The sequence below is a fragment of the Macrotis lagotis genome, chromosome X, assembly GCF_037893015.1.
Source record: "Macrotis lagotis isolate mMagLag1 chromosome X, bilby.v1.9.chrom.fasta, whole genome shotgun sequence".
Lineage (NCBI taxonomy): Eukaryota > Metazoa > Chordata > Mammalia > Peramelemorphia > Peramelidae > Macrotis > Macrotis lagotis.
The window spans coordinates 654,278,170-654,304,274 of NC_133666.1; the positions used below are offsets into that span (position 1 = coordinate 654,278,170).

Genomic DNA, 26,105 nt, shown 5'->3' on the forward strand with positions numbered 1-26,105 from the left:
CCCTCCCCAATTCCAGTCCATCTGCCAGGACATCCCAGCAGAATCTCAGCCTCGAGAAGATCATGCCAATCCTCACAAAACACTCCATTTCTACTCCACACATTGTTTCTGGTGTCCCTCTTCATTCCTATCTTCTGGTTTCCTTCCGGTCCCAACTGAAATTCCACCTTTGGCAGGAAGCCTCTCCCAGTCCCTCCATTCTAGTACACTCCCTCTGTTGATTTATCTCTATCTTGTGTATAACTTACTTATACAGAATTGTTCGCATGCTGTCTCCTCCATTAGACCATGAGAGCCCCAAGAGCAGGGACTGTTATTTCTACCTTTCTTTGTATCCCCAGAACTTTCGTAAAAACTGGTATACAACAGGCATTTAATAAATGTTTATTGACCAACTGATTACACGTGTCAAATGGAACTCATTGGAATCAGAGAATCTCAAAAAGTTGGGAGGCACTACAGAGATCACCTTCTCCAACCCAGACTTCAGCAAGGAATCCCTCAAAAATACTCGTGCTTCTTAAAGACCTCCAGAAAAGAGGGAAAAAACATCTTCCCAAGCAAATACCTTTCACTTTGAGACAACTTAAGTTTTGGACACTTTTCTTTAGGCAAATTCTAAATTTGCCTTCCTACTGCTTCCATTCATGGGCCTCACCTGCTCTCGGAATAAGTCAAAACCCTGTCACAAACAGCATGCCCCCCTGCCAAGTTTCTCTTCCACAGGCTAAATATTCCCAGGTTCTTCAATCAGTCCTCATATAGCATAATCATAAATACCATCATCTGACGGACTTTTTTCTGAATACTCCAGGCTATCAATATCCTTCCTAAAATGGGGTACTCTGAACTGAAGTGATCAGACCCAGGACAGAGGACAGCAGCTGACACCTCCCTGATCTTGAATTTTCAATGAAGAAGCTGGGAATCAGAGGGGCTAAGTAGCCCAAGGTCACATAGTGAATTGGCAAAGGCAAAATCCCCAAGTCCCCCTGAACACTCCTGCTACTTCTCCAAAGTCCCCATCTAAGTACAGGGATATTTTCCTGAAATCTCCCCTGTGGCTCAATCACCCTATGGACCCCAGTCTCTCTCCTTCCTGAAATTATTTGACTTCTCTATATGTTGGCTTCCTCCATTAGACTGCAAGCTCCTTAAGGGCAAGGGCTGTCTTAGGGGTCCTATGACGGCTCATAGGTTGAATAGATGGTCCCCATGGTCTCATCCAACTCTTGGGATTCAGTACTGTCTCTCCCCAGGAGTATATTGCTTGAATTTCAATTTGGTCTTTCTATCCTCAGTGTATATTATATAACCTTGTACCCAGTAAGTGCTCAATAAATGCTGAATTCAATCTAATTCAAACCATCACTTTACAAATAAGTTAATAGATTCATTGAGGGTTCCTGGCTAAGGTGAACAAGATTTAAATAGCAAAGCCAAGAAAGTCTGGCAAGCCCCAATCCTAAACCCTCTGCCTTCCATATCTCTCCTTTCCCTTCCCTTCCTTGCCTGGTTTCCCTGAAGTGGACAGCTGAATCAACTTTCAAAGATCCCTTTCAAGCGATTTCAATTCTAAGGGAGGAAATATCATTTGCAGTGTTGATCTGGGTTCAGATCTCAACTCTGAAATTATGTGACCCCCAAACAAAAATCATCTCACCTTTCTGGACCTCTTTTTCCTGTTCAAAAAATGGGAATAATATTTATACTATTGACCTGATGGGTTACCATGGGGGAAGTACTTTATATATACCTTATAGGGCTATCAAAATGGGAGTGATTCTTATGAACCTAGGCCAGTGGGACTTAAGTCTATGCCTCCATTTTCCTTTTAGTCTGCAGTAAAAGTTCCTGCTACCTTTGAAATGCCTGGCTTGAGTTTGTTGCACCTGTAACTTCTTACAATGAAGGGAAGAGATTCCCCAAATCTTCCAGACAGTCCCATCCAGTTTCCCCTATTGTCACACTCCACTTGCCCAGAAGAGGGTGTCAATTCCTCTGGGCGAGGGCAAGTTTCTTTCTCTACCTGCATCCACCCCATAACCTATGAGCTCTAGGTCAGATTCTTCTTCCATGGGGAGATCTTGAAAGGAGCCCAGAAAACAGACTGGAGGAAAGGTCTTAAGATTTGAGAAATGATTTTAGTCACAGAACTGGAGATCTGTACAGAGTCACTATACAGTGACCTGGAAGCTGAATGGAGTGTCTCCCTAGGTGGCTAATATCAAGGCCACCAGTTTTGCTCAACAAAGAGCACAGCCCCAGAATCCGGCTGCATGAGGGAGGGATCAGGTCATGTGAGCAATCCCCTGTGGAGTCAACAGCCTATTCCCACCCCCCCACCCCCATGCAGACAGGATGTATTCTGTTGGAAGGAACCAAGATCCACACCCATCCGGCCCTATCCAAGAGGTACCGGATGCAGGGCCTCCCAGGGTCATAGAAGAAGGCAACAAGGTCAGAACCTGTCAACTGTCTTAAAAAGAGAGGTAGCTTATGATGGAGGCCAATGGGGAAGAAGCTAACAGTCTTTTCCCTTCCCCTTTGCTCTCCCTCTTCTGGAGGACTTTGGGTTCAGCCCCTGAGAGGCCTGGGCCAGTTGCACAAATGGATGAGCAGTCTTGAAGGATCAAAAGCATTCCTGGAGGCCAAGCACCCTCACCCTCAGAGTAAGGGCGATGGAGTCCTCTCAGGCATCAGCAGGGTCTCCTTCACAGCTACTACTAGGTTTGGTTGGGGGAGGAGGTGCCACCGGACTTGGGCCCAGGTCTGGCAGCACACAAGGAGACAGGCGGCAGCCAGAACTCCACTCAAGGCAGCTGAAAAGAAAAAAAAAAAGGAGAGACTCAGGAGAGGTCAGCGCTAGAAAGGAGCTGAAAGATCTCTTGCCCAATGGCACATGATGGGTCAGTGGGAGGGCTTAGACTTGAACCCATGTCTTTTGACTTCAGGTGGTCTCCCCACCTCACTTGCCCTGCCCTGCCATCTTCACATCTATCCCTTGGGCCAACCAAAGGACCACTGTCAGAAGCCAAGGCAAATGCACCCCCAACGCTGCCTGGCTCTGATGTCTTCTCTACCCCCAATTCCCAAGGGGCAGTAGCAAATGTAGCTTTGGGTTCCTAGCAGACACTGCTCTGAAGGCTGGGAACCCCCGAGCCTCCCAGGGAGGTGATGGTAGAGAGAACTGTTCTCATGGATTGAGCAAAAAAAAGGGGCTTAGTACAGGGTTCAAGAACCTAATGGAGGATAATTCAAACACGGGGCATCAGTATGCAGAAAGAGAAGAGTGGGCACTACTGGGCAGAATGGGGAAAGCCAAAAATATTTCCAACTGAGCTACTTTCCTAGGACTCCCTTTTCTGGAACTCCAGAAACTCCTCTGCATTCTGCATGACATCAACTCTGAAACCCACCTTTCCTCAGGCCTCCTCCCCCGGGGCCACTTCCTCCCCCATCCTCCACCAAAGGAGGCTTTGCAGCTTCTAGGTGTTGATTTCCTCCATTAGACTATAAGCTCCTTGAGGGCAGAAGCTCTCTTCAGGCTTCCAATATTTCCCAAGGTTTGGTATTGCCCAGAGTCTGGCAGTAACAGGCACATCTGTCAATATTTGCTGACAACCAAAAGGGATTATCTAACTACCTGGGACAGAACAAAAAATGATGATAGAGAAATGAAACCCAGGCTAAGCAGGGAGATGGCAGAAGGAAATTGCCTGCCCAATTTTAGGTCACCAATGGGAAAGAGAGAATGAGTGAAGCTAGGGCAAGGCCCCAGGCCTACTCTGAGAGACTGGAGAAAAGGGAAGGTGCAGCAAGCCTAGAGTGGGATCTATGTCAGCTCAGCCAGAGAAGGGAACCAAGAATAGAGCACCAGCCCTGGAATCAGGAGGTTCTAAGTTCAAATCCGGCCTCAGACACTTAATAATTACCTTAGCTGTATGACCATGGGCCAGTCACTTAACCCCATTGCCCAGCGAAAAAAAAAAATAACAGTAACATTAGAACATTGGATCTGTAGTCAGAGAAGGGAACCAACAAATTCCAGGCCAAGGAACAGAATGCTGACACCTAGTGAAAGTCTAGAGCGTTTTATGAAAAGGATGTTTTGTGAAAGTTTAGCAAAGAAGATACGTGGTAATCATCAAGAAGCAGCATGACTTTGTCCAAGGGAGATCCCGGCAGATTGATCTCAGTTGCTTTTTAACAGTTATTAAACTGGTCGATGTGGCATGGCTTATATGGCTGGGTTTTTTTTTTAACAAAACTATTTGACAAGACAAAGTGTTTTGTGCTCTCCTGTGGACAAGATGGGGATGTGGGTCAGATGATCACACAGGAAGGTAGCCATGGAACTGGTTGAACGATGGACTTAAAGAGCAGTGTTCTCTCTGAACTTATCTCTGCTTGGGTCAGCATGAACAGAACTTTGGATAACAGCAAAAACAACATCCTTAGCAAATTTGCAGATGACAAAGCTGGGAGGAAAAGCTAACACAGTAGATGACAGTTAGGATAGAGAAGACCTTGACAGCTTGGAATGTTGGGCTGAATGAACTAAGATGAATTTTTAAGGACAAATGAAAAGGTTTACACTTGAGTCCAAAATGCCAACTTCCCCAATCCAAGATGGGTGAAGTAGGCTTGAGTCCATGTGAAAAGATCTGGGGGTTCGGTGGTCTGAAGGCTCAATGGACTGGCAATGTTCTCCAGCATCCCCAAGAGCTAATATGATCTCAGACGACATTGGGGACATCCAAGTTTGAGGCCTGGAGGGGTAGCTAGGTGGTAGAGTGGTTAGAACTCTGGCCCTGGAGTCAGGAGTACCTGAGTTCAAATCCAACCTCAGACACTTAATAATTGCCTAGCTGTGTGACCTTGGGCAGTCACTTAACCCCATTGCCTTAAATAAAATGAATAAATAAACAGAAACAAAGATTGAGGCCTGGGAAAAGTCAGGCTTGTGTCCTCTGCACTGGTCATATCAAATCTAGAGAACTGAGGGCAGTTCTGGGGACCACAATGAAGGAAAAATACTGACAAACTGGATTATCCAGAGAAGAGAAATCAGGACAGAAAAGGGTCTAGAAATTATAGGAAAAGCTGCCATTATAAATTGGTGCTTGAAGGTTTACAAAGCATTCTGTATTTTTTGATATCCAATCCTCACAACAAACTTGAAAGGTAGGTGCTATTATTATCCCCACTTTACAGTTGGGGCAACTGAGACTGAAAAAGGTTTCATTTTTGGTTGTGGGTATTGGTTTTTTTATTTGTTTTTAAATGCCTTGAGTACAAGTCTGAGTCAGGATTTAAACTCAGGATTTCCTCATTGAAGTCCAGTGCTCTACCCATCATGTGACCAAGTTACTTCAGGAGGATACACTGAGGAAAATGGAAATGTTGGCCAAGAAACAAGAAATCCTGGGGAAGAGTGGAAGGCCTAGCAGGTGGATAGAAGGGGAGAACTGAAAGCAACAGACAGAAGTTGGAACAAACCATGCTTAGATATCAGGATAGTGTTCCTAGTAGAGAGAATGGGCTGCCCCCAAGAGGAAGTCTTTAAGCCCAGGCTGGAGGATTACTTGCTGAAGAGGTTGGGGCATAGGTTCAAGTTAGATGGCCTGCAAGACTCTTTCCAATACAACATGTGTGCCCGGCAGAACCTAAGTACCAACAGGGTCAGCTGTTCTACCTGCTCAAGGGTCTCACCTGCAGCCATGACCAGGCCATAAGCACTTCGTCTTTCTGAAGGCGTGAGGCTTCCACGGCCTGGGGTGGTCTGGATTCCAGGAGCTTGTGTCACCTCTGAAATGCAAGCATTCTCAGGTCAGCAATGCCTAGTCTCCCATGGTCAGCTACATTCAAACTTAAAGGAATTGAAGACCTCCTGCATTTCTGAGCCCCAAAAAGCCACTAGAACCTAGCCAGCTGAGTGGTACAGACCAGAACTCATTAGGTAGGGACCCTCCCCAAACTGCAGCTCCCTGCCAGGTCCCTTACTATGGGTCAGAATCTACCTCAGACTGAATGTGAGTCAGGAGCCTCCCCCTCCCACCCCACTATCTGCCCTCCCCATCATTACCAATACTTATCATCTGACTCCCTGCCCAGACAAGACAATGGAAGGGAACAAAATCAAACAAAGATGCAGGGAATTTCTGGTTTGGAAAGGACCTTAGAGAAAATTAAGTGATTTTTAAAGAGGACAACATGAAAAGGAAAGGAGGCTGCCGGAGGCTATGAGGCACAGTTATGAAGGACACTTCAAGGTCAGCACACCACAGGATCCCCTCTACCCACCTCCCCAGGACTGATCCCTCCACCTCTCTCTCTCTCCTAAGGAAGTCTCTGAAGAAAGCAATAAGGAGGTACCTTATGGCATTCTCTACCTCGTTACCCCCCCCCACCCCCCAGCAGAGAAAAGTGCCAAGGCTGCCTCAGAGAAACTGTTCCAAAGGCTGAGTACTCCATGTGCTTCCTGGCAAGAGAGAGAGAGAGAGGTTGCTGGCCCCTGGCCCAGAAAGGAGGAATGTCTATCCAGTCCATCAGCTGGTGGCCCACCTCTCAAAGTGAAAGCTCCTACAGAATGCACCAGAGGCTATGGTCAGCTCAGCCCTCAACCTTCCCACAGCAGAGGAAATCTGTATTTGCTACTACAGGGGAAAGCATAACAAGGAGTCCATGAAAGCTCAATATTCTGGAAGTCAACAGAGTGAAGATGTGTTGCCCACACTTCATGGATTCTTACCAGAGGTCCTTACTGTCTCATTGGCATCCTGATTTCTTGAAGGGACAGCACTCCCATTCCCTGGCATTGGGGACACAGCTGTGGTGGTAGTCTGATTGCTGGGAGCTTCTGTTTTCCCTGCAATGAAACCAGTCAGCCTCAGATCAGCAATCTCAGTCCCTATGAACATCTCCTGTCTTTTACCTTGGGACTTCTCCCCCATGCCTCAGGGAGCTCCCTACTGGGCAGACTACCTCCTGCTGTTCACCACCATCCTCTTGGACTGGAGGGGCATAAACCCCAATCCCCTCCGCAACCTGAGGGAGGGCCCTTAGCTCAGAATGTCTCCTTTGTCACATAGCTGAATGACTTCTCCCCATGTTCCCTCAGACTTCTCCGCATCCTTTCTGCATCCCCTGTTAGATTATAGGTTCCTGGAGAGTACATTTTCACATCTGAATTCAGGATAACTTGGTGACTATTGAAGACCAAAAGGCCAGAAGTTAGGTGGGGGAACCTGCCCTGGTCCATATTCCAGAGATGCCCCTAACCTCAGGGATGTGCCAGAGCCCAGCAACCTGAGAGCTCAGGTCAGCACTGGCCAGACCTCAATTACAAAAGATTACACCCTGAATTTTAACTCTCCCACTTGATGGCCCCTGGCACAGAAGCCCCGCCCCCCCATCATCATTCCTCTCAGGCTTTTCTAATCCACTACCAGGCTCTACCTTCATCTTGCCTTATCTTGCCACCAAAGTCAAAGGATGAATCCTCCAGGGGTTTCTGAAAGTCTCTCCTTCTTGGGATACCCATGACACAACACTAAAGTTCTCCCTCTGCCTGGTTCTCTAGCTGACTGAAAGGATATAATGTGCAAACATACAAGCGCTCACACACACCAACACCCCCATGAACACTCACCACAGTGATGTTCATCATTGCCACTGGCACAGTCTGGGTGTCCATCACACACCCATGCATGGGGGATGCATTCTCCTGGGGTACATTGGAACTCCTGCCTGGCACACCCTGGGGAGGATAGCTTCAAATGGCGCTGCCTGCAGTCCACAAATCGTTCATCTGTGCCATTGGGACAATCGTTGACCCCATCACAAAATCGGTATTCAGCCAGGCAGGGAGGCGGGGAACAGCTGATCTCCATCCACGTGTCATCACATTCAGGTCCCTCACATCTGACTGAGGAACATGGCTCAGAGGGGCAGCGCTCCTCCCCTGGGGCACAAGGCTCTGTCCCTGCTCACAGGCAAGAAGGAAGAACATAGATCATCTTAATGTGGGTTAAGTTAGAGTGGAATTATGCTATAGGCCAAAGGAATCATATTGAAAACTGAAAACTTTCCCCAAGTCTTGGTATGTCACTGATAACCAAAAGAGAGATTGAGAGATGGAGCGAGAGAGTGAGAGACAGAAACGAAGAGACAAATGAGAGAGATAAAGAGAATGAGAGACAGAGAAGGGGGTGTGGGGAAGAGGAGAGAGGATCCAGGAAAAGATGGAATGGCCTTAGTGAGTAGAATGAGGGAGGCCTAATCCTAGAGACTCTTATAGGGATATAACTGATGGCACCCACTTACCTTGCCCCGGACAGATTTCACTTTCTAGAATGTGTAAGGTGATTAACCAATGTCTTCTTGGATTAGTCTACAGTATCCTTATAGGCATTTCTACTCACTTCTCCACAACACAAACATAATTCTTTACTAGTCTGAGGGCAAATTAGTCAACAAATAAAGAGTGTGGCACAGGAAGCTATAGAGTCAGAAGGAGAAAAGGGGCACCCACACAGTTTGGTTCATCTCAGTCACCCCCAGCCCACCCATTTCAGGACTTACGGCAGTAAGTTTCATCTCTGCCATCTGAACAGTCCTTGTCGCCATCGCATAGCCACTCAGAAGGGATGCAGATGCCAAGGCCACAAGGAAACTTAGAGGGTGGGCATGGCCCTTCCGTGTCTGGGAAACAAAGATGAAAAGAAAATCTAGATAACTGGGCATCACCAAGTCAGTCCAAAGCGGTACAACTAGGATGGTAAGTGAGACAACATAACACAATAGGAGTAAGTATGAGTCTGTCTTGGAATCAGAAGCCCTTGTCCTTGACTCCTGGCCCTATACCAGCTCTAAGCTTTCTTCCTCTTGGCAAGGTGAGGGAGGAGGAAGTGAAGGGGAGAGAAGAGAAGGAAGGACAGAATGGACAGATGAGGGACAGATAAATAAATAACAAAATAATGTTCTGGGTCTCATTACTTTCTCCTGGAAAAACTGAACCTTTGTTAACTGTAAATGAGTTTACTACAAATGTAGAAATAGTGATGGCCCCTGGCACAGAAGTTAAGGAAGGACTCTTGGGTGGTTATTTTCTTCCCATAAGTTGTGTACCCTTTCTACCTTGGCTCCCTCAAAATTTCTCCTCCTCAAAATTACATAGGCTTTCCCCTTCAACATGGACCCTCTAAGTTGAGTGGCTCAACTATTCTGGAGACCTATGGGAGAAATGGCTATCTGTTTGGCCTGACTGAGCTTGACCAGCTAAGGCCCCTTCAACATTACCCCAAAGTGGAATAAGGATTCCCTGGGGCTATCATTTCTCATGAAGGGGTTGGGGAGGGGAAAGTCACAGGGTCACCTTTCCATGTTTACAGCTAGATAAGCTGCACCATTAACAGAGAGGGCCAGAGTGGTCCAGCAAACAGTGTGCCAGACCTGGGGTCTAAAAAACGTGGCTTCAAATTCTGCCTTGGGTACTAACTGTTCCACCATGGATGCAAGTCACTTCTCCATGCCTCAGTTTTTTCAATTATAAAAAGGAAATAAAATATAGCTCTAGAAAGCATTCACATAGAGCTTTAAGATCTGCAAAGCACTGTGCAAAGATTCTCTGATTTGATCCTGGGAGGAAAGTATTATGATGATGATGATGATGATGATGATGATGATGATGATGATGTCCATTTTATAGGTTAGGAAATTGAAGCTGACAGAGGTCAAGTGATCTGCCCAGGATTCCACAACTAGTAAATGTTTGAATTCTGGTCTTCCTGATTCCAGCCCCAGCATTCTATCCACTGATATGTCTGCTGGTAATAACAATGACAATATACTCACCTCATACAATTGTGCATCTAAAATGAAATACTACACATAATGTTTTGCAAATTTAAAAGGGCTCTATAAATGTCCATTTTTTTTTTTTTGGTAATTATTATTAAAGCTACTGAGATGATACACCCCAGGACAGAGAAAATGAAGATCAACAAACCCAACTCATTTTACTAAAAACTGCATAGAGGGGCGGCTAAGTGGTGCAGTGGATAGAGCACTGGCCTTGGAGTCAGGAGTACCTGAGTTCAAATCCAGCCTCAGACACTTAATAATTACCTAGCCGTGTGGCCTTGGGCAAGCCACTTAAACCCATTGCCTTGAAAAATCTAAAAAAACAAAAAAAAAACTGCAATTAGAGTTAGAAAAGGAAACTGACTTAAAAAGTTCTTGACTCAAAGTCAAGGTCTGAACTTAAGCCCCCATCTTCTAACTCCAAGAGCTTCCATGATGCCCCACACCATTTCCCAAATATCCAGCCAGCAGAGTCCAACCTTTCATACTTGTCCCTTGAACTGTTGAGGGACCTCCATTTGGGAGGCAGAGACAGGCCCTGCTCCCAGTAGTCACTTTCCATTTCCCAAACTCTCGAGCTCAGTTGCCCTTATGGAAGTTCTTCACAGAAACTCTTCCAAAATCTGAGAACCCACTGTACTTCCTGGAGAGAAGCACATGGTACTGGCCCAGGCCACATTTCCTCCCCAACATCCAAATGCTATTCCCAAAGTCAGAGACCACCAGGGGGATCCTGCAAGCTAACAAAACTACCTTAATTCTGACTCTCTCTGCTTCGGGAACAACAGGCTCCTGTATCCTATAGCCCAATACAGTGAAGGGAAGAGTAAACCAATAAAGGTTTCAGATTTGGTGGAGCCAAGCAGAGTACAGAGAGAGTCAAGTTGACAGCTGCAGGGATTAGTTCATTTGTTTTCTGAATGGACAGGGTTCTCATTACATAGTTTGAGGGACACAGCTAATAAGGAGAAGTGACCTCAAAAGTTTCTATGACCATTGATATGGAATCAGACCCAGCTCAGCAACTCCCAGAGAAACAGGAGTCTTAGTCCCTCTGACTGCATCTGAGTTAATGCTCCAAGGCTTAGACTACCAGCACTGAGCCTGGAAATGGTCCCCACAGATCTCAGAGTCTCAAGATGACCAGGGCCTACCCAACCTGAGATCCCAGTCCTAGTCAAGGCCCCTCCCAAACTAGAGCCCTTTCCTTGGTACTAGAACTAGCCAAGGAATAAAGGCTGCACTCAACCCTAAAGTTCTTCATTCCCTATCCTGCCTCCTCACCACCTGGAATCTCATTACTAGGTAGACTAACTTGGAACCTCCTCATCTCCCTCAGTGGTCACTACCCAAACTAGAATGCCAGAGGGAGCACAGCAAACTCCTTGGAAAGCCTCCCTTTAAGGTGAGTTTGGAACTTTCCAAGTAATAAATGTTTATTGTCTGCTTTTCTTGACAACATGCCAACCCCTTCCTTCTCTTAGGTCTTGCACCTAAGCATACAGTCTCATTCACCAAATTTCATCTCCCAGCCACCAAGGAGGGACAAAGGAGGGATCACACAGGGACTCCTTCCCACTGGGATCTCTCAGTAGAGGTGTGAGGCTCTCCCTTCTCAAAGTTTCATTAACTAAACTGAAAGGGGATAAGCACATGCACACATAGTATACACATGTACCCCCACATATGTGTACACACATACACCTACATATGTGTACACACTTTCTCTTCTTTACCACCATAAACATTATATACCCCACAAGGAAGGAGGTCAGAAAGCTCTACAGAACAGTGTTTGAACTGAAATGGCCTTAGAGAACCTCTATTCTGAAAATGAAATTATTTGAGTTTCCATAAAAGGATTCATTAATAAAATACAAAAGGAGGTAGATAATCCCTATAACTGCATCCTGATTGAACAATACCAAGTAAACAAATAGATGAATATATAAGTCAAGAAGACTAATGTAAAAGTACAGTGATTTGGGGTGCCTTGGGTTAATCATTCTGAGCATATACTCAATAAGTTTATATATATTAATTTCTCCACCCTAGGAGGAGCCTAAGGTTTATTATAATAACAGTCAATGTATGTGGAGGCATGACCAGAGTGGGAGAACATATCAAGGAATAACATACATGAAGTAGATCAGAAAATTGGAACATACATAATCCCTAGTCAATGAGGACCTGAGGGAGGGAATTGGAGTTTCAGGAAAAGATAAAAGTTGCTTGTTTTTTGACTCTGTGTGTGTGTGTGTGTGTGTGTGTGTGTGTCTATCTCTGATAGTATGCACCCCTTCCTGCAGGAATGCAGTGCTCTCAGACCAGTGTCAGAAGACTGGACAGAGTAAGATTAAGATTATAAGCAGGGGTGGTTACTGCCATGTTGGTGGAAGAAAACAGAAAATTAATTTTTGGAGGAGAAAGTATCTCATTGGGGAGAACTATCTTAAACCAAAGAGTTAGGATTAGGAGGTGGCTAACTAAAAGTATTAAACAATCCTCTTGGAAAAAGATGATTTGGTACTTACTACAGATTCTTCTTTAAATTATGTTTTCTGGGGATGGAGCCAAGATGGTGACAAGAGCCAATCCAGTCTTGGGCACTCTCTCATAAAACTTCTAAACTAAGGACTCTAACTAAATTTTCCAGAGACAGAACCCAGAGGGACCCAGTGAGGCAGTTCTACTCAAGGTAACTTGGAAAAGAGCAGAAAGGCTCTGCTCCAGGGGTCCCCAGGGTCAGAGGGACCACTGCCCGCAAAAGCAAAAGAACTTCAGCCTCCCGGAGGCAGCCCCAGGCCTGGGAGCCATGGCTCACAGCAGTGGGGAAGTTTCCTGAGCTATGCCCCTGGGAGCACCAGGCACAACTTGGGGGAACAGCGGGGGACCTCTGCCAGGGTGAGCACAAGAAGTCCAACCCTCAGGGCACACAGCAAGCAGCCTGGCCAAGGCAGGAACCAGAAGCAGGCGGAGCTGGTAAGCAAGAGCCCCCAGGCATGAGCCAATTGAACCTAGTGAGGGGAGTGAAGAGAGAGAGACTGCCCAGCTCTGTCCTTTGTCCCTGGAAAAGGACTCTGGGGCTCTGACCACATTCAGATTCTGATCACAGTCTAGGCCCCCCCCACAGAAAAGCAGGGCCACCTCCCACCTCAGCCCTGTGGCAGAGGAGGGCGCATATGGTCACTCACAGACCAGGAGGGAGGACAGAGCCTCACACACTTCCTGTCCCAAAAGCTCAGGAAGTACCCCAAAAACAGGCTTACACTGGAAAAATGAGCAAGCAGAGAAAAAAAGAGGAACACCATTGAGAAATACATTATCTATGATCCCAAGAAGGATCAATATATTCATTCTGAAGATTAGGAAGCACAAGCTCCTGCATCTAAAGACTCCAAGAAAAACAGAAATTGGGCTCAGGCTATGACAGAGATCAAAAAAGACTTTGAAAATCAAATGAGGGAGTTAGAAGAAAAGCTGGAAAAAGAAATGAGAGAGATGCAGGAAAAACATGAAAATGAAGTCAGCAGCTTAGTCAAGGAAATACAAAAAAATGCTGAAGAAAATAACTGTTAGAAACCAGCTTAGGTCAAATGGATAAAACAGTTCAAAAAGTTATTGAGGTATGGGCGGAGCCAAGATGGCAACAAGAAGGGATGGAGTCTTAGGAGCTCTCTGATAAAATTCATCAGCTAAGGACTCTAACTAAACTTTCGAAAGACAGAACCCACAAAGGGACCCAGTGAGCCAGTTCTCCTACTCAAGGTAACCTGGAAAAGAGCAGAAGGGCTCTGCTCCCCAGGATCGGAGAGGCGGCCTGCCAGAGGGGTGGTCCACCACAGCCAAAGAACTTCAGCCTCCCTGAGGCAGCCCCAGGGCACTGGGAGTCGCACGGGGGAGTCTCCTGAGCTGCACCCTGAGGAGCACCAGGCACAAAGTGGGGGAACAGTGGGGACCTCTGCCAGAGTGAGCACATGGAGCCCAGCCCTCAGGGCACACAGTGAGCAGCTTGGCCAGCACAGCCCAGATCCAGGAACAGAAGCAGGCAGGAGCCCCCAGGGCATGAGCCCATTGAGCTGAGGAAGGGGAGTGAAGAGAGAGACTGCCCAGCTCTGTCCTCTGCCTCTGGAACAGGATTCTGGGGCTCTGACCACATTCAGATCCTGATCCCAGTCTAGGCCCCCCCCCCAGAACAACAGGGCCCCCCCACCTCAGCCCCAGAGCCTCACACACTGAGAACCTTGTAGGAGTGTCCCAAAATCTCAGGAAGCACCCCAAAACCAGGCCCAGGCTGGGAAAATGAGCAAGCAGAGAAACAAAAGGAAGACTATTGAGAAATATTTTGCATATGAGCCCAAGAAGGATCAAAATACTCAGTCTGAAGATGAGGAAGCACAAGCTCCTGCATCTAAAGACTCCAAGAAAAACAGAAATTGGGCTCAGGCTATGACAGAGATCAAAAAAGACTTTGAAAATCAAATGAGGGAGTTGGAAGAAAAACTAGGAAAAGAAAGGAGAGAGATGCAGGAAAAACATGAAAATGAAGTCAGCAGTTTAGTCAAGGAAATCCAAAAAAATACTGAAGGAAATAGCATGCTAAAAAACAGCTTAGGTCAAATGGATAAAACAGTTCAAAAAGTTATTGAGAAGAATGCTTTAAAAAGCAAAATTGGCCAGATGGAAAAAGAGATAAGAAAACTCTCTGAGGAGAACAAATCCTTCAGACAAAGAATAGAATTCAGGGAGATTGATGAATTTAATAGAAATCAGGAATCAAAACTTCAAAACAAAAAAAAAATGAAAAATTAGAAGAAAATGTGAAATATCTCATTGAAAAAAACAACTGATATGGAAAACAGACTTAGGAAAGATAATTTAAAAATTATTGGAATACCTGAAAGTCATGATCAGGAAAAGAGCCTTGACATCATTTTCAAAGAATTACTACAGGAAAATTGCCCTGATATCCTAGAAGCAGAAGGCAAAATAGAAATGGAGAGAATCCACCAATCCCCCCCAAGAAAGAGATCCCAAAAAACCCCTAGGAATATTATAGCCAAGTTCCAGAACTCCCAAGTCAAAGAGAAAATATTACAAGCAGCCAGAAGGACACAGTTCAAATATCGTGGAGCTGCAGTCAGGATCACACAGGACTTAGCAGCAGCTACATTGGAAGCTCGTAGGACTTGGAATACAATATACCGGAAGGCAAGAGAGCTTAGAATGCAGCCAAGAATGAACTACCCAGCAAGGCTGAATGTCCTCTTCCAGGGAAAAAGATGGACTTTCAATGAATCAGGGGAATTTCAAATGTTCCTTTTGGAATGGCCAGAGCTGAACAGAAGGTTTGATCTTCAGATACAGGACTTAGGTGAAAAATGGAGATGGGAGGAGAGGAGGGAAATATGAGGGACTTAATGAGGATGAACTGCATGTATAGAAAAATGATACTGATAATATTCATATGAACCATCTCAGTTAATAGAGCAGGTAGAGGGAGCTTTTATAGTTGAAGCACAGGAGAAAGCTGAATTCGAAGATAAAATATGGTGTAAAAATGGAGTCAATAGAAAAAAAAGGGAAATGAAATAGGAGAAAGAAAAAGGAGAGGGGGAATAGTCCAAGATATTTCACATAATAAGATTTTTTTTATTACAATGAGCTATTGCAATGATATGGAAGTGGGGAGGCAAGGGGGAATGAGGGAACCTTCGCTCTCATCAGAGATGGCTAGGAGAGGAAACAGCATATATACTCAATGGGGTATAGGCATCTGGAGTAAGAAGGAGGGGGGAGCAGGGGGAAGGGGTGGGGATGTGAATAAAGTAGGAGAGGATGGACCATGGTGGGACAGTGGTCAGATGTAACCCATTTTCTTTCTTACTTCTTGCAAGGGGCTGGGATTGGAAGGCTTGCCCAGGACCACAGGGCCAGGTGGATTGTGGGCCTAAGGGGTGGTATGGGGGCTCAGGGCTTCTTGGCCCCAGGACCAGGGATTTGTCTGCTGCACCACTCAGCGACCCTACAGCAGAGTCAGAGTGAAAGAAGAGAGAAAATATAGTACATGGTAGTGGAGAAATAAGAAAGGAGGGAGTTGTGATCAGCAATGGCGACGGTGGAAAAATATGGAAGTAACTTTTGTGATGGACTTATCATAAAGAATGAGATCCACCCATGACAGAGTTGTTGGTGTTGGAACAAAGACTCAAGAACATTTTTGTTATTATTATTTGGGGGAGGGTGCAGGGCAAGTGGGGCTGGGTGGCCTGCCTGGGGCCACATAGCAGGGTGATCTTTGGGTGTCTGGGGCTGGATTTGGACCCAGGTGCTCCTGGCTCAAGGTCCAATGCTCTGTCTGCCACCCAGCCACCCCTACTATTATTACTATTTTATTTTATTTTGGGTCTTTTTTTTCTTTCTTTTTTTTGGTTTTTGCAGGGCAGTGGGGATCGGGTGGCTTGCATGTCACAGGGCTGGGTGATTGTTGGGTTTACGAGGCTGGATATGGGCCCGGGTGCTCGTTGCTCCAGGGCTGATGCTTCGTCCATTGCGCCACCTGGCCATACCTACAATTATTACCATTAATTTTTTATTTTAATTTTTTTCTCTCCCCTTTACTTTTTTCGCCCAAGCAAGTCTATCTATATTCATGGGGGAGGAGGGGTATTTTGTTTACTTGTAAACAAGAATATTTTATTAATGTAAAAAAACATTTGTACAAAATGAGAATAAAAAATAAATTAAAAAAAAGTTATTGAGGAGAAGAATGCTTTAAAAAGCAGAATTGGCCAGATGGAAGAAGAGATAAGAAAGCTCTCTGAGGAAAACAAATCCTTCAGAGAAAGAATAGAACTCAGGGAGATTGATGAATTTATGAGAAATCAGGACTCAATACTTCAAAACCAAAAAAATGAAAAATCAGAAGAAAATGTGAAACATCTCACTGAAAAAACAACTGGTATGGAAAACAGATTTAGAAAAGATAATTTAAAAATTATTGGAATACCTGAAAGTCATGATCAGAAAAAGAGCCTTGATATCATTTTCAAAGAATTACTACAGGAAAATTGCCCTGATATCCTAGAAGCAGAGGGCAAAATAGAAATGGAGAGAATCCACCAATCCCCCTGAGAAAGAGATACCCAAAAACCAACCCCCAGGAATGTTATAGCCAAGTTCCAGCACTCCCAAGTCAAAGAAATATTACAAGCAGCCAGAAGGACACAATTCAAATATCATGGAGCTGCAGTCAGGATCACACAGGACTTAGCAGCAACTACATTAAAAGCTCGTAGGGCTTGGAATATAATATACTGGAAGGCAAAAGAGCTTAGAATGCAACTGAGAATCAACTACCCAGCAAAACTGAATATCCTCTTCCAGGGAAAAAGATGGACTTTCAATGAACCAGGGGAATTTCAAATGTTCCTGTTGGAATGGCCAGAGCTGAACAGAAGGTTTGATCTTCAAATACAGGACTCAGGTGAAGCATAGAGATTGGAGGAGAAGGGGAAAATATGAGGGACTTAATGATGATGAACTGCATATATTCCTGTATGGAAAAATGACACTGATAATACTCATATGAACGTTCCCAGTTAATAGAGCGGGTAGAAAGAGATTTTATAGATGAAGCACAGAAGAAAGCTGAATTTGAAGATGAAATATGGTGTAAAAATGGAGTCAATAGAAAAAAGGGAAATGTAATGGGAGAAAGAAAAAGGAGAGGGGGAATAGGCCAAAATATTTCATATAATAAGATTTTTCTTTATTACAATGAGCTATTGCAATGATAGGGAAGGGGGGAAGGCAAGGGGGAATGAGGGAATCTTCGCTCTCATCAGAGGTGGTTAGGAGAGAAAACAGCATATATACTCAATGGGGCATAGACATCTGGAGTAAGGAGAGAAGGGGGACAGGGGGAAGGGGTGGGGATGTGAATGAAGGAGGAGAGGATGGACCACGGTGGGAGAGTGGTCAGATTTAACATTTTCTTTTTTACTTCTTGCAAGGGGCTGGGATTGGATGGCCTGTCCAGGACCATAGGGCCAAGTGGATGCTGGGCCTAAGGGGTGGTATGGGGGCTCGGGCCTCTTGGCGCCAGGGCCAGGGATCTGTCTGCTGTGCCACTCAGCTACCCTACAGCAGAGTCACGGTAGTGGAGAAATACGAAAGGATGGAATTGCGATCAGCAATGGCAATGGTGGAAAAATATGGAAGTAACTTTTGTGATGGACTTATCATAAAGAATGTGATCCACCTGTGACAGAGTATTTGGTGTTGGAACAAAGACTGAGGCACATTTTTTATTATTATTATTATGTGGGAGGGGGAGTGCAGGGCAAATGGGGCTGGGTGGCCTGCCTGGAGACGCATGGCAGGGTAATCATTGGGTGTCTGAGGCTGGATTTTGACCTGGGTGCTCCTGGCTCAAGGGCCAGTGCTCTGTCCGCCACCCAGCCGCCCCTACTATTATTACTATTTTATTTTATTTTAGGTCTTTTTTTTTCGCTTTTTTTGGTTTATGCAGGGCAGTGGGGTTGGGGTAGCCTGCATGTCACACAGCTGGATGATTGTTGGGTGTACGGGGCCGGACGTGGGGTCGGGTGCTCCTGGCTCCAGGGTTGCTGCTCCGTCCACTGCACCACCTGGCCACACCTACAATTATTACTATTATTTTTTTTTATTTTACTTTTAATTTTTTTCTCTCCCCTTTATCGCTCAAGTGAGTGTACATTTTTTTTAGGGGAGGGGGTATTTTGTTTACTCTTAGACAAGAATATTTTATTAATGTATAAAAAAACACTGAGGGGCAGCTAGGTGGCATAGTGGATAAAGCACCAGCCTTGGAGTCAGGAGTACCTGAGTCTGGCCTCAGACACTTAATATTACCTAGCTGTGTGGCCTTGGGCAAGCCACTTAACCCCATCTGCCTTGCAAAAACCTAAAAAACAAAACAAAAAAAAAACAACATTGTACAAAATGAGAATAAATAAATATTAAATTAAAAAAATAAATAAATTATGTTTTCTGGCATTATGTAACCCAGACTTTTACTAAATTGAGATATGTTTTTAAAAGTAATTAGAGATAACTTTAGCATTAGATAGCCACTTTTGAAATTTCTAGCAGTGAATTGACTGAAAATTTAAAAAACCCCTAATTTGAAATGTTTGGCATAAAAGCAATTGCTATGTGAATGTTAAAAGATAATCTGGGGGCAACTAGGTGGCACAATGGATAGAGCACCAGCCCTGGAGTCAGGAGTACCTGAGTTCAAATCAGACCTCAGACACTTAATAATTACCTATCTGTGTGGCCTTGGGCAAGCCACTTAACCCCACTGCCTTGCAAAATCCTAAAATATAAATAAATAAACAAATAAAAATAAAAGATAATCTGAAAATACATGTAATTAAATTAAGTGTAGGTTTTAATATTAAGAAATAGCTGCTAATACTAATGAGTATAAATGCTCTTATAAACTAGAACATAGGGAGGTTAGAAAGGTACTGATGAAAAGAATACATGAGTTAAGACATTAAAGAACTTGCAAACTTTTAGGTTTTGAAAGGAAAATCATTTTCTTAAATGGAATTCATAAAATTGTTAAGTTTAAAGAAAATCTTGTAATTATAAAAGGGATTTTTAGAAACATCTAGTCATAAGAATTTTCTTAGCTGCAGAATTTCTAGCTATTAAATAGAAAAGTCTTTGTATGAGAACGGCATCTAAGGATATATTTTACATATAAGTTAATCTGAATATTTAATATGGTACCCCCTAGGTCACTTTGAGCCAGAAAAGAAGTTTGTGAAATTTTGTTGTTAACTGTTATTGTTAGCAGTATATATTATGATGCTAATGGTGATAAGATGCCTATAAGGAAATTTTGACATTCATTGAACTGTACAAAGTAATCCTTAACAGTAGTGGATTTTGTTTTAAATTTCAAATGCTATTAATGTTTTAATATAAGGCATAATTCATAGACTTTTGTACAAGTTATATAACTTGTATATTATAAAGTATGGGCTGACAGAAACTAAAAGAAAAATTAGTGGAAAAATGTTTTCTAAAGATCAAAAGGATCTTTGGGATAAATAGTTGGAATGGACAGATACAACAAACTCAGTTTACTTTTCTTCAGTCTATGTTAATTTAGTCTGGACAAGATTAACCAGTTCTGGAAAAAAAGTCAACTTTGAGCCAGAATTTCTAAGCAATGCATCTGGCCAGCTATACGTCTGCAAATTTTTATCTAATACAGAATTATTTTTAATGATCTAGTTTTTACATCAGGACAATTTCAAACCAGACAAGCAAAGTCTTTTATTCATGAATGAAATCATACACTTTTTACTGTAAACCAAAACTGTATCTAGCTCTTTCTAAGCTGTGATTGGTGGAATTGTTATTTAGGAAAAAAAATTTAAGATTAAAGTTAAATTTTATACCAATTTAGGTTTGATAAGTTCCACCTTTAAAGATTTATTCCTGTTTTAAGGTTAAATAAAAGAGAGATCTATTTAAAGAAAAACAAATTCAGAAGAGGAAGACTTCATAAAAGTATATATGTTATCGGACCTATTAAATTTTCAAATTTGTAAGCTAATACATTGTGAGAATGTAAATGTAATAATCATAATAATGTGATGGTATTGCTTATAGCTGAATCAATTAGGCATTGGGTTAGTATTAAAAGCATTCAAAAGGGCAGCTAGGTGGCGTAGTAGATAGGGTGGCTAGGTGGCGTAGTGGATAAAGCACCAGCCTTGGAGTCAGGAGTACCTGGGTTCAAATCCGGGCTCAGACACTTAATAATTACCTAGCCGTGTGGCCTAGGGCAAGCCACTTAACCCCCGTTTGCTTTACAAAAAAAAAAACAAAAAAAAACCTAAAAGCATTTAAAGTTACTGTAATAATTGCAGGAGAAGATACCAGACACTGAGGTCCTTTCTCGAACTAAACAGCCTAGCATTCCAACATTACTACAGAGAGTGCAACTATGATGGGCTGGACATGTTAGAATGTCAGATAAATGCTTTTCAAAAAACTATTTTATGGAGAATTCAAACAGGGCAAGCGCTCACATGGGGGTCAGAAGGAACAATATTGAGACACCCTGAAAGTCTCATTGAAGAACTTTAGAATTGACTGTACAGCTTGGGAGACACTGGCAAAGGACCACCAGGCATGGTGTGTCCTCATCAGAGAGGGGGGCTGCATTCTATGAGGAAGGCAGAACTGAAGCAGCTCAAAGGAAATGTGATGTTCAAAAGTTTAGAGTATCTACCCCATGAACTATTTGTGCCCCAACTGTGGTAAAGCATTCCGAGCTCATATTGGTCTGATCAGCCACAGCAAGACACACTATCATTTGTCTCAAAAAGGGATGTCATGGGGTGGCTAGGTGGCGCAGTGGATAGAGCACCAGCCCTGGTGTCAGGAGGACCTGAGTTCAAATCCAGCCTCAGACACTTAATTACCTAGCTATGTGGCTTTGGGCAAGCCACTTAACCCTATTTGTCTTGCAAAAAACCTTAAAAAAAAGTGATGTCATTTTGCTTTTCTCTGATAATGGACAAAAACCAATTAATTGCAGTAGAAAGGATCTTGCTGTTTTGCTCTAAATTTGTTGCCAGACCATGGCATAAAAGTTACATTAGTGTTTTTAAATTATCATATGAATAGGATTAAATTCCTGAAGAATCTCAAGTAAACAGACTTGTAAAACAAAGATCAAAAAGACAAAAGTTATGTGGTTAACCTTAATCTTAGTTAAGAAGTCTCTTTATTGCTTTGTTTAGTTCTAAGAAATAAGATTTCAGTATGTGGTGTGACATATGTTTAGTGAAGGGCAATAATTCACATGTCATCTTATTTGGAATCTAAAGTATTTTATGTTTATTAAATATGAAATTTAAAAACACCTGTGGGACTATGTGCAAATTATTTGAAAGTCATTTAAAGATGTTCTAATTGTTTTAAAGGATTCTAGAAATAATGGTTTGGTTTTTTTGCATCTTTTTGAATATGGTTGATAAAAAAAATTGAAGGAAAATTATTTTTATAGAATCAGTTTCTATATGCAATATTTATATATCTCACATTTGTTTGTAAACTTGATTTTTTTGTGATAATCTCTTGCTGTTTCCAATGTGAGATTATAATTGATATTTAATCCTTGTGAGCTGAATTCACTCAAAGTTCTGATTACTTGGAATTTACTATTTAAAATCTTATGGAACTGTTAAATTGGCATTATTCTGTGTGATACTAGGTAGGAGAAGCAAAGGAATATACTGTTGGGCCAATGTTGTATGATGTTCTATGATGCCAGGAACCACATAAGGTTTGAGAGATGCAGACGATAGGTTCATTGGTAAAGGCTAGGAAAGTGACTTTCAACAAGTTCTGAGATTGTATTTTCCTGACTCAGTTTCTCAAATGTGACATTTGGAAATGCCTCACCTTGCAGATTTAAAGTCTGACTCAAGGTATTTGGCCACCCACATGACCTCTGCCTGGAAACTGACATCTAAATTAATAAAGGAATTCTCCTTCTCTTTATGTCCCTGATCTTTAGGGTAAATTGCTATAATTATGTCAAGTGATCAAATTATAGAAATTTTAATTCATCTGGCTTACAGTTATCTAAATTTTGAACCCAGGTACTCCTGACTCCAAGGCAGGTGCTTTATCCACTACAACACCTAGCTGCCTCTATCTAAATTTTAATAGCCAGATAGGCTAATGTATATATAGCTGTTTGTTATCAGCTGTTTGCTCCTATGAGAATTCCTATTTAAGGGCAAGGCAACATTTAAGTAAAACAATAAGAAATTTTTGATCTGTTTTAAGGAAAGAAATATGAGTCAGCTAAGTATATTAGAAGAAGGATGACTTATGGTCTATTCAGAAATATTAAAGAGAAAAATTCATTTTTAGCTAAAGGTATTTGATATTTATTTTTTTCTTTTCTTTTTTTAAGGTTTTTTCCCCAAGGTAAATGGGGTTAAGTGGCTTGCCCAAGGCCACACAGCTAGGTCATTATTAAGTGTCTGAGACGGGATTTGAACCCAGGTACTCCTGACTCCAGGGCCAGTGCTTTATCCACTGTGCCACCTAGCCGCCCCTTGATATTAGTTTAATAAAAAGCAAAAGGAAGGCTAAGTGGCGCAGTAGATAGAACACCGCCCCTGGAGTCAGGAGTACCTGGGTTCAAATCTGGTCTCAGACACTTAATAATGACCTAGCTGTGTGGCCTTGGGCAAGCCACTAAACCCTGTTTGCCTTGCAAAAACCTAAAAAAAAAAAAAAAGCAAAAGGCTAAAATTTTTATTTGTAGATTACTTACTGGATACTCTCTGTTCTAGATTATATATATATATATATATATATATATATATATATATATTTGTTACAAGCTCAAATTTATTTGGCAATCTTTAGTGAATCCCTTCCTGCAAGAATGTATTAAATTTTTAAGTTACTTCATTCATCCTGGAGTTTTTGCTTTTCTTTTAAAGATTTATTTCTGGGGGTGACTAGGTGGCTCAGTGGATAAAGCACCGGCCCTGGAGTCAGGAGTACCTGGGTTCAAATCCGGTCTCAGAAGCTTAATAATTACTTAGCTGTGTGGCCTTGGGAAAGCCACTTAACCCCATTTGCCTTACAAAAACCTAAAAAAAAAGATTTATTTCTAACAACTCTAACTCCTTCATTTCATAGGGAAAATAAATGAGGCCCTAGTTGTTCAAGGCCATCCACTAAATTAATCCCAGAGCTGGGTTGGAACCCAGGCTGACTCCTGGGGCAAGGTTCTTCCCAAAGGCCTTTCGTGGGGATAGGCTTTGTCCTCCCACTACAAGTCCCTTCTGCAGACAAAGTATGTGCAGTGGCCCATGTAAACAGCGGCCTCCATGTCTTCAGCATTTCCTCGGTGCCCTGCAGTCCTGAGAAGTCCACCAGTACCTAGTCGTTCTGCCCCTGCTCTAGCCTGGCCTCTCCGGTCTCGTCCAGTGTCTCCTGCCCAAGCACCCTGGACTTCTGCAGCTCGTCTTGCGCAAAGTCCGGGCCCAAGGCGGCCACAGCCCGACGGCTTTAGCAGCGAGGAAGCAGGTGCCCCCAGCAGAGGCGGGGAGGGGGCAGGCGCAGTCCCGCCGACACAGGGACCTGGAGCTCCTTCGGCCCGGCACCCAGAAGGGTGGGGGGAGCCCGCCTCCCCCTCTGAAGGCGCCGGGCCGCCCCAGGCCATGCTCCCTCCTCCGTCCCGACGGCATCCCGGGGCTCCCCGCCTCCGGGGGCATCTGGCCTCGCCTTTTGCCCCTCTGTATCCGGGGACCAGCCCGGGCCGGCCCCCAGGGGCCACGGGGCGCGCTGGGGCCCCTGCGCCGCCAGCCCCCCTTCTTGCTCTGGGGAGCCCTGCGGGGCGCCCCGCTGCCTTCCCGGCTGGGAGGGCCCCACTCCTCGCACACCCCGCGGGGGACCCCCCCACTCTCCAGCAGGCGCTTCCTGGGCGCCCTGGGGCCCCGGGGGGCTTCTCCTGTCTGCCCCGGGGGGACTGCGGAGCCTGTCCATCAGAAGCTCCTAGAAGCCGCGGCGGATGGGGGTCCCGAGGGGAGAAGCGGCCGGGCCTGCGGGGCGGGGGCCGGGTCAGCAGTGAGGGACCGGGCCACCCCCAGGGGCCAAGACCCCCGCGCCCGCCCCCCGCCCCCCGCCCCCCAGCCTCCGCCTCGTGGCCCCGCCGGCGAGCCGGACCACGTCCCAGACCATGTGGCGGCGCTGGGGGCGTGACCCTGACTGACGGGCGGCGGGGCCAATCGCGGGCGGCGGCGGCGGGCGGAGGGGCGGGCGCGGGGGTGGGGCCCGGCGGCGCCGCCAATACGCCCCCCGCAGAGAGAGGCGAGCCTGGGGGAAGGGGAAGGGGCTGGGACTGACCTCCGGGGCGGCCGAGGGTCCGGGGCTGCGCCGGGGTGGAAGGCAGGCCGAGGACCAGAGCCCGCTGCAGTCCGGCCAGGAGCAGCGGCAACAGCCGCAGCGGCGGATGCGCCATCGTCCGACCCGCAGCCCGGGCGACCTCGGCGCGTCCTCCTCTCTCCGCCTCCGAGGACTCGCGCACGCGCCTCGGTCCGCACCCCTCCGGGGGAAAATCGGAGTACGCGTGCGCAGCCCCGGTGGCCGGCGCCTGGCACCTGGCGGGCGCGTCTGCCCGGCGCCCCTTCCCCACCGTGCGCATGCGCGTAAGGAGCTCCCGGACCAGACCGGCCCGCGCTCCTCGCGATGCCTGGGTCCGGCCAGCAGGTCGCGCCCCCTCCCCCGCCCCCAGGGGCCAGGGACTGGACACGGGACCACCGAGGCTGAGCCGGCGGACATTCGGGCCACCCCCACCCGGGCCCCAACCAGAGCATCCACCGAGCGCGAGAAGAAATGGGGAGAGACCCCCAAGAGCCCCACCTGCCAGAGCCCTTAGGACGGACCCTGGCTTCATGCAGCGGGTCCTGGGGAGGGCATCAGACGGGGATGCCCAGCCGCCCCGCCAACGCCTGGGGCCAGGCCCCTGGCACACTGCTCTGGCTTTGGCTCACTGCTGTCTCTTGGTCAGCGGGCGAGGCCCACCCGGCTTGGCCCCGAGTGGCCGCTGCCCTCACCTCCCCGCCGCCCTCACCTCCCCACCCACACTGCCTGACCCCAGGCTTCCATCTGAGCCCATCTCGAGACCCCTCCCCAGCCCCCAGCCCCGCTGCTTGTCTTCTCCCTCCAACCTCCTGAACAGCTAAGCTCCTAGGGGCCAGGCGCTGATTTTCTTTGCACCCCAACACCGGCACGTTGTCTTGCACAAAAACAACAGGGATACGTAGTCAATGAAATTAATAGGATAGCGACTAACAGCAGTTACTATCATCTCCGAATCTCCAAAATTTTCACATTAAAAAAGGTTGGAGTACCATTTATCCAGTTCAGCGGCCATTCCAGGCTCCACCAAACCTCTGGCGATGGTGACCTCCACTTCCTAAAAAGCTTATCTAATCTTTGCACAGCTCTTTATAGCTTTCTCCCATTCCCCTGTGATCCCCAAGTCTGTTTCCTCTTCAATGACAGCTCTTAAGCATGTGAAGACAGTGGCCACATGTTCCCCAAAAGCTTTCTCTTTGGGTCAAATACTGCAGGACCTTCAACTGATCTTTGTACAACATCCCAAAAATCTTTCCATAGCTATCATCTGAATATGC

At 45.4% G+C, this 26,105-nt stretch overlaps 1 protein-coding gene across 2 annotated transcripts; it reads right to left on the reverse strand.

Moving 5' to 3' along the window:
* Positions 1–24,991, reverse strand: CD320 (CD320 molecule). Of its 2 annotated transcripts, XM_074205023.1 has the most exons (7): positions 24,814–24,851; positions 10,132–10,181; positions 8,587–8,706; positions 7,655–7,987; positions 6,755–6,871; positions 5,716–5,811; positions 2–2,822 (listed from the first exon to the last, which is right to left on the reverse strand). In XM_074205023.1, the coding sequence occupies exons 2-7, from the start codon at positions 10,166–10,168 to the stop codon at positions 2,668–2,670; spliced, it is 858 nt and encodes a 285-aa protein (XP_074061124.1). In that variant the 5' UTR covers positions 10,169–10,181; positions 24,814–24,851; the 3' UTR covers positions 2–2,667. The 2 variants fall into 2 exon arrangements, with proteins under 2 accessions (XP_074061123.1, XP_074061124.1); XM_074205022.1 differs by lacking the exon at positions 10,132–10,181 and having other exon boundaries at positions 1–2,822; positions 24,814–24,991.
* Between the last annotated feature and the right edge of the window lie 1,114 nt (positions 24,992–26,105).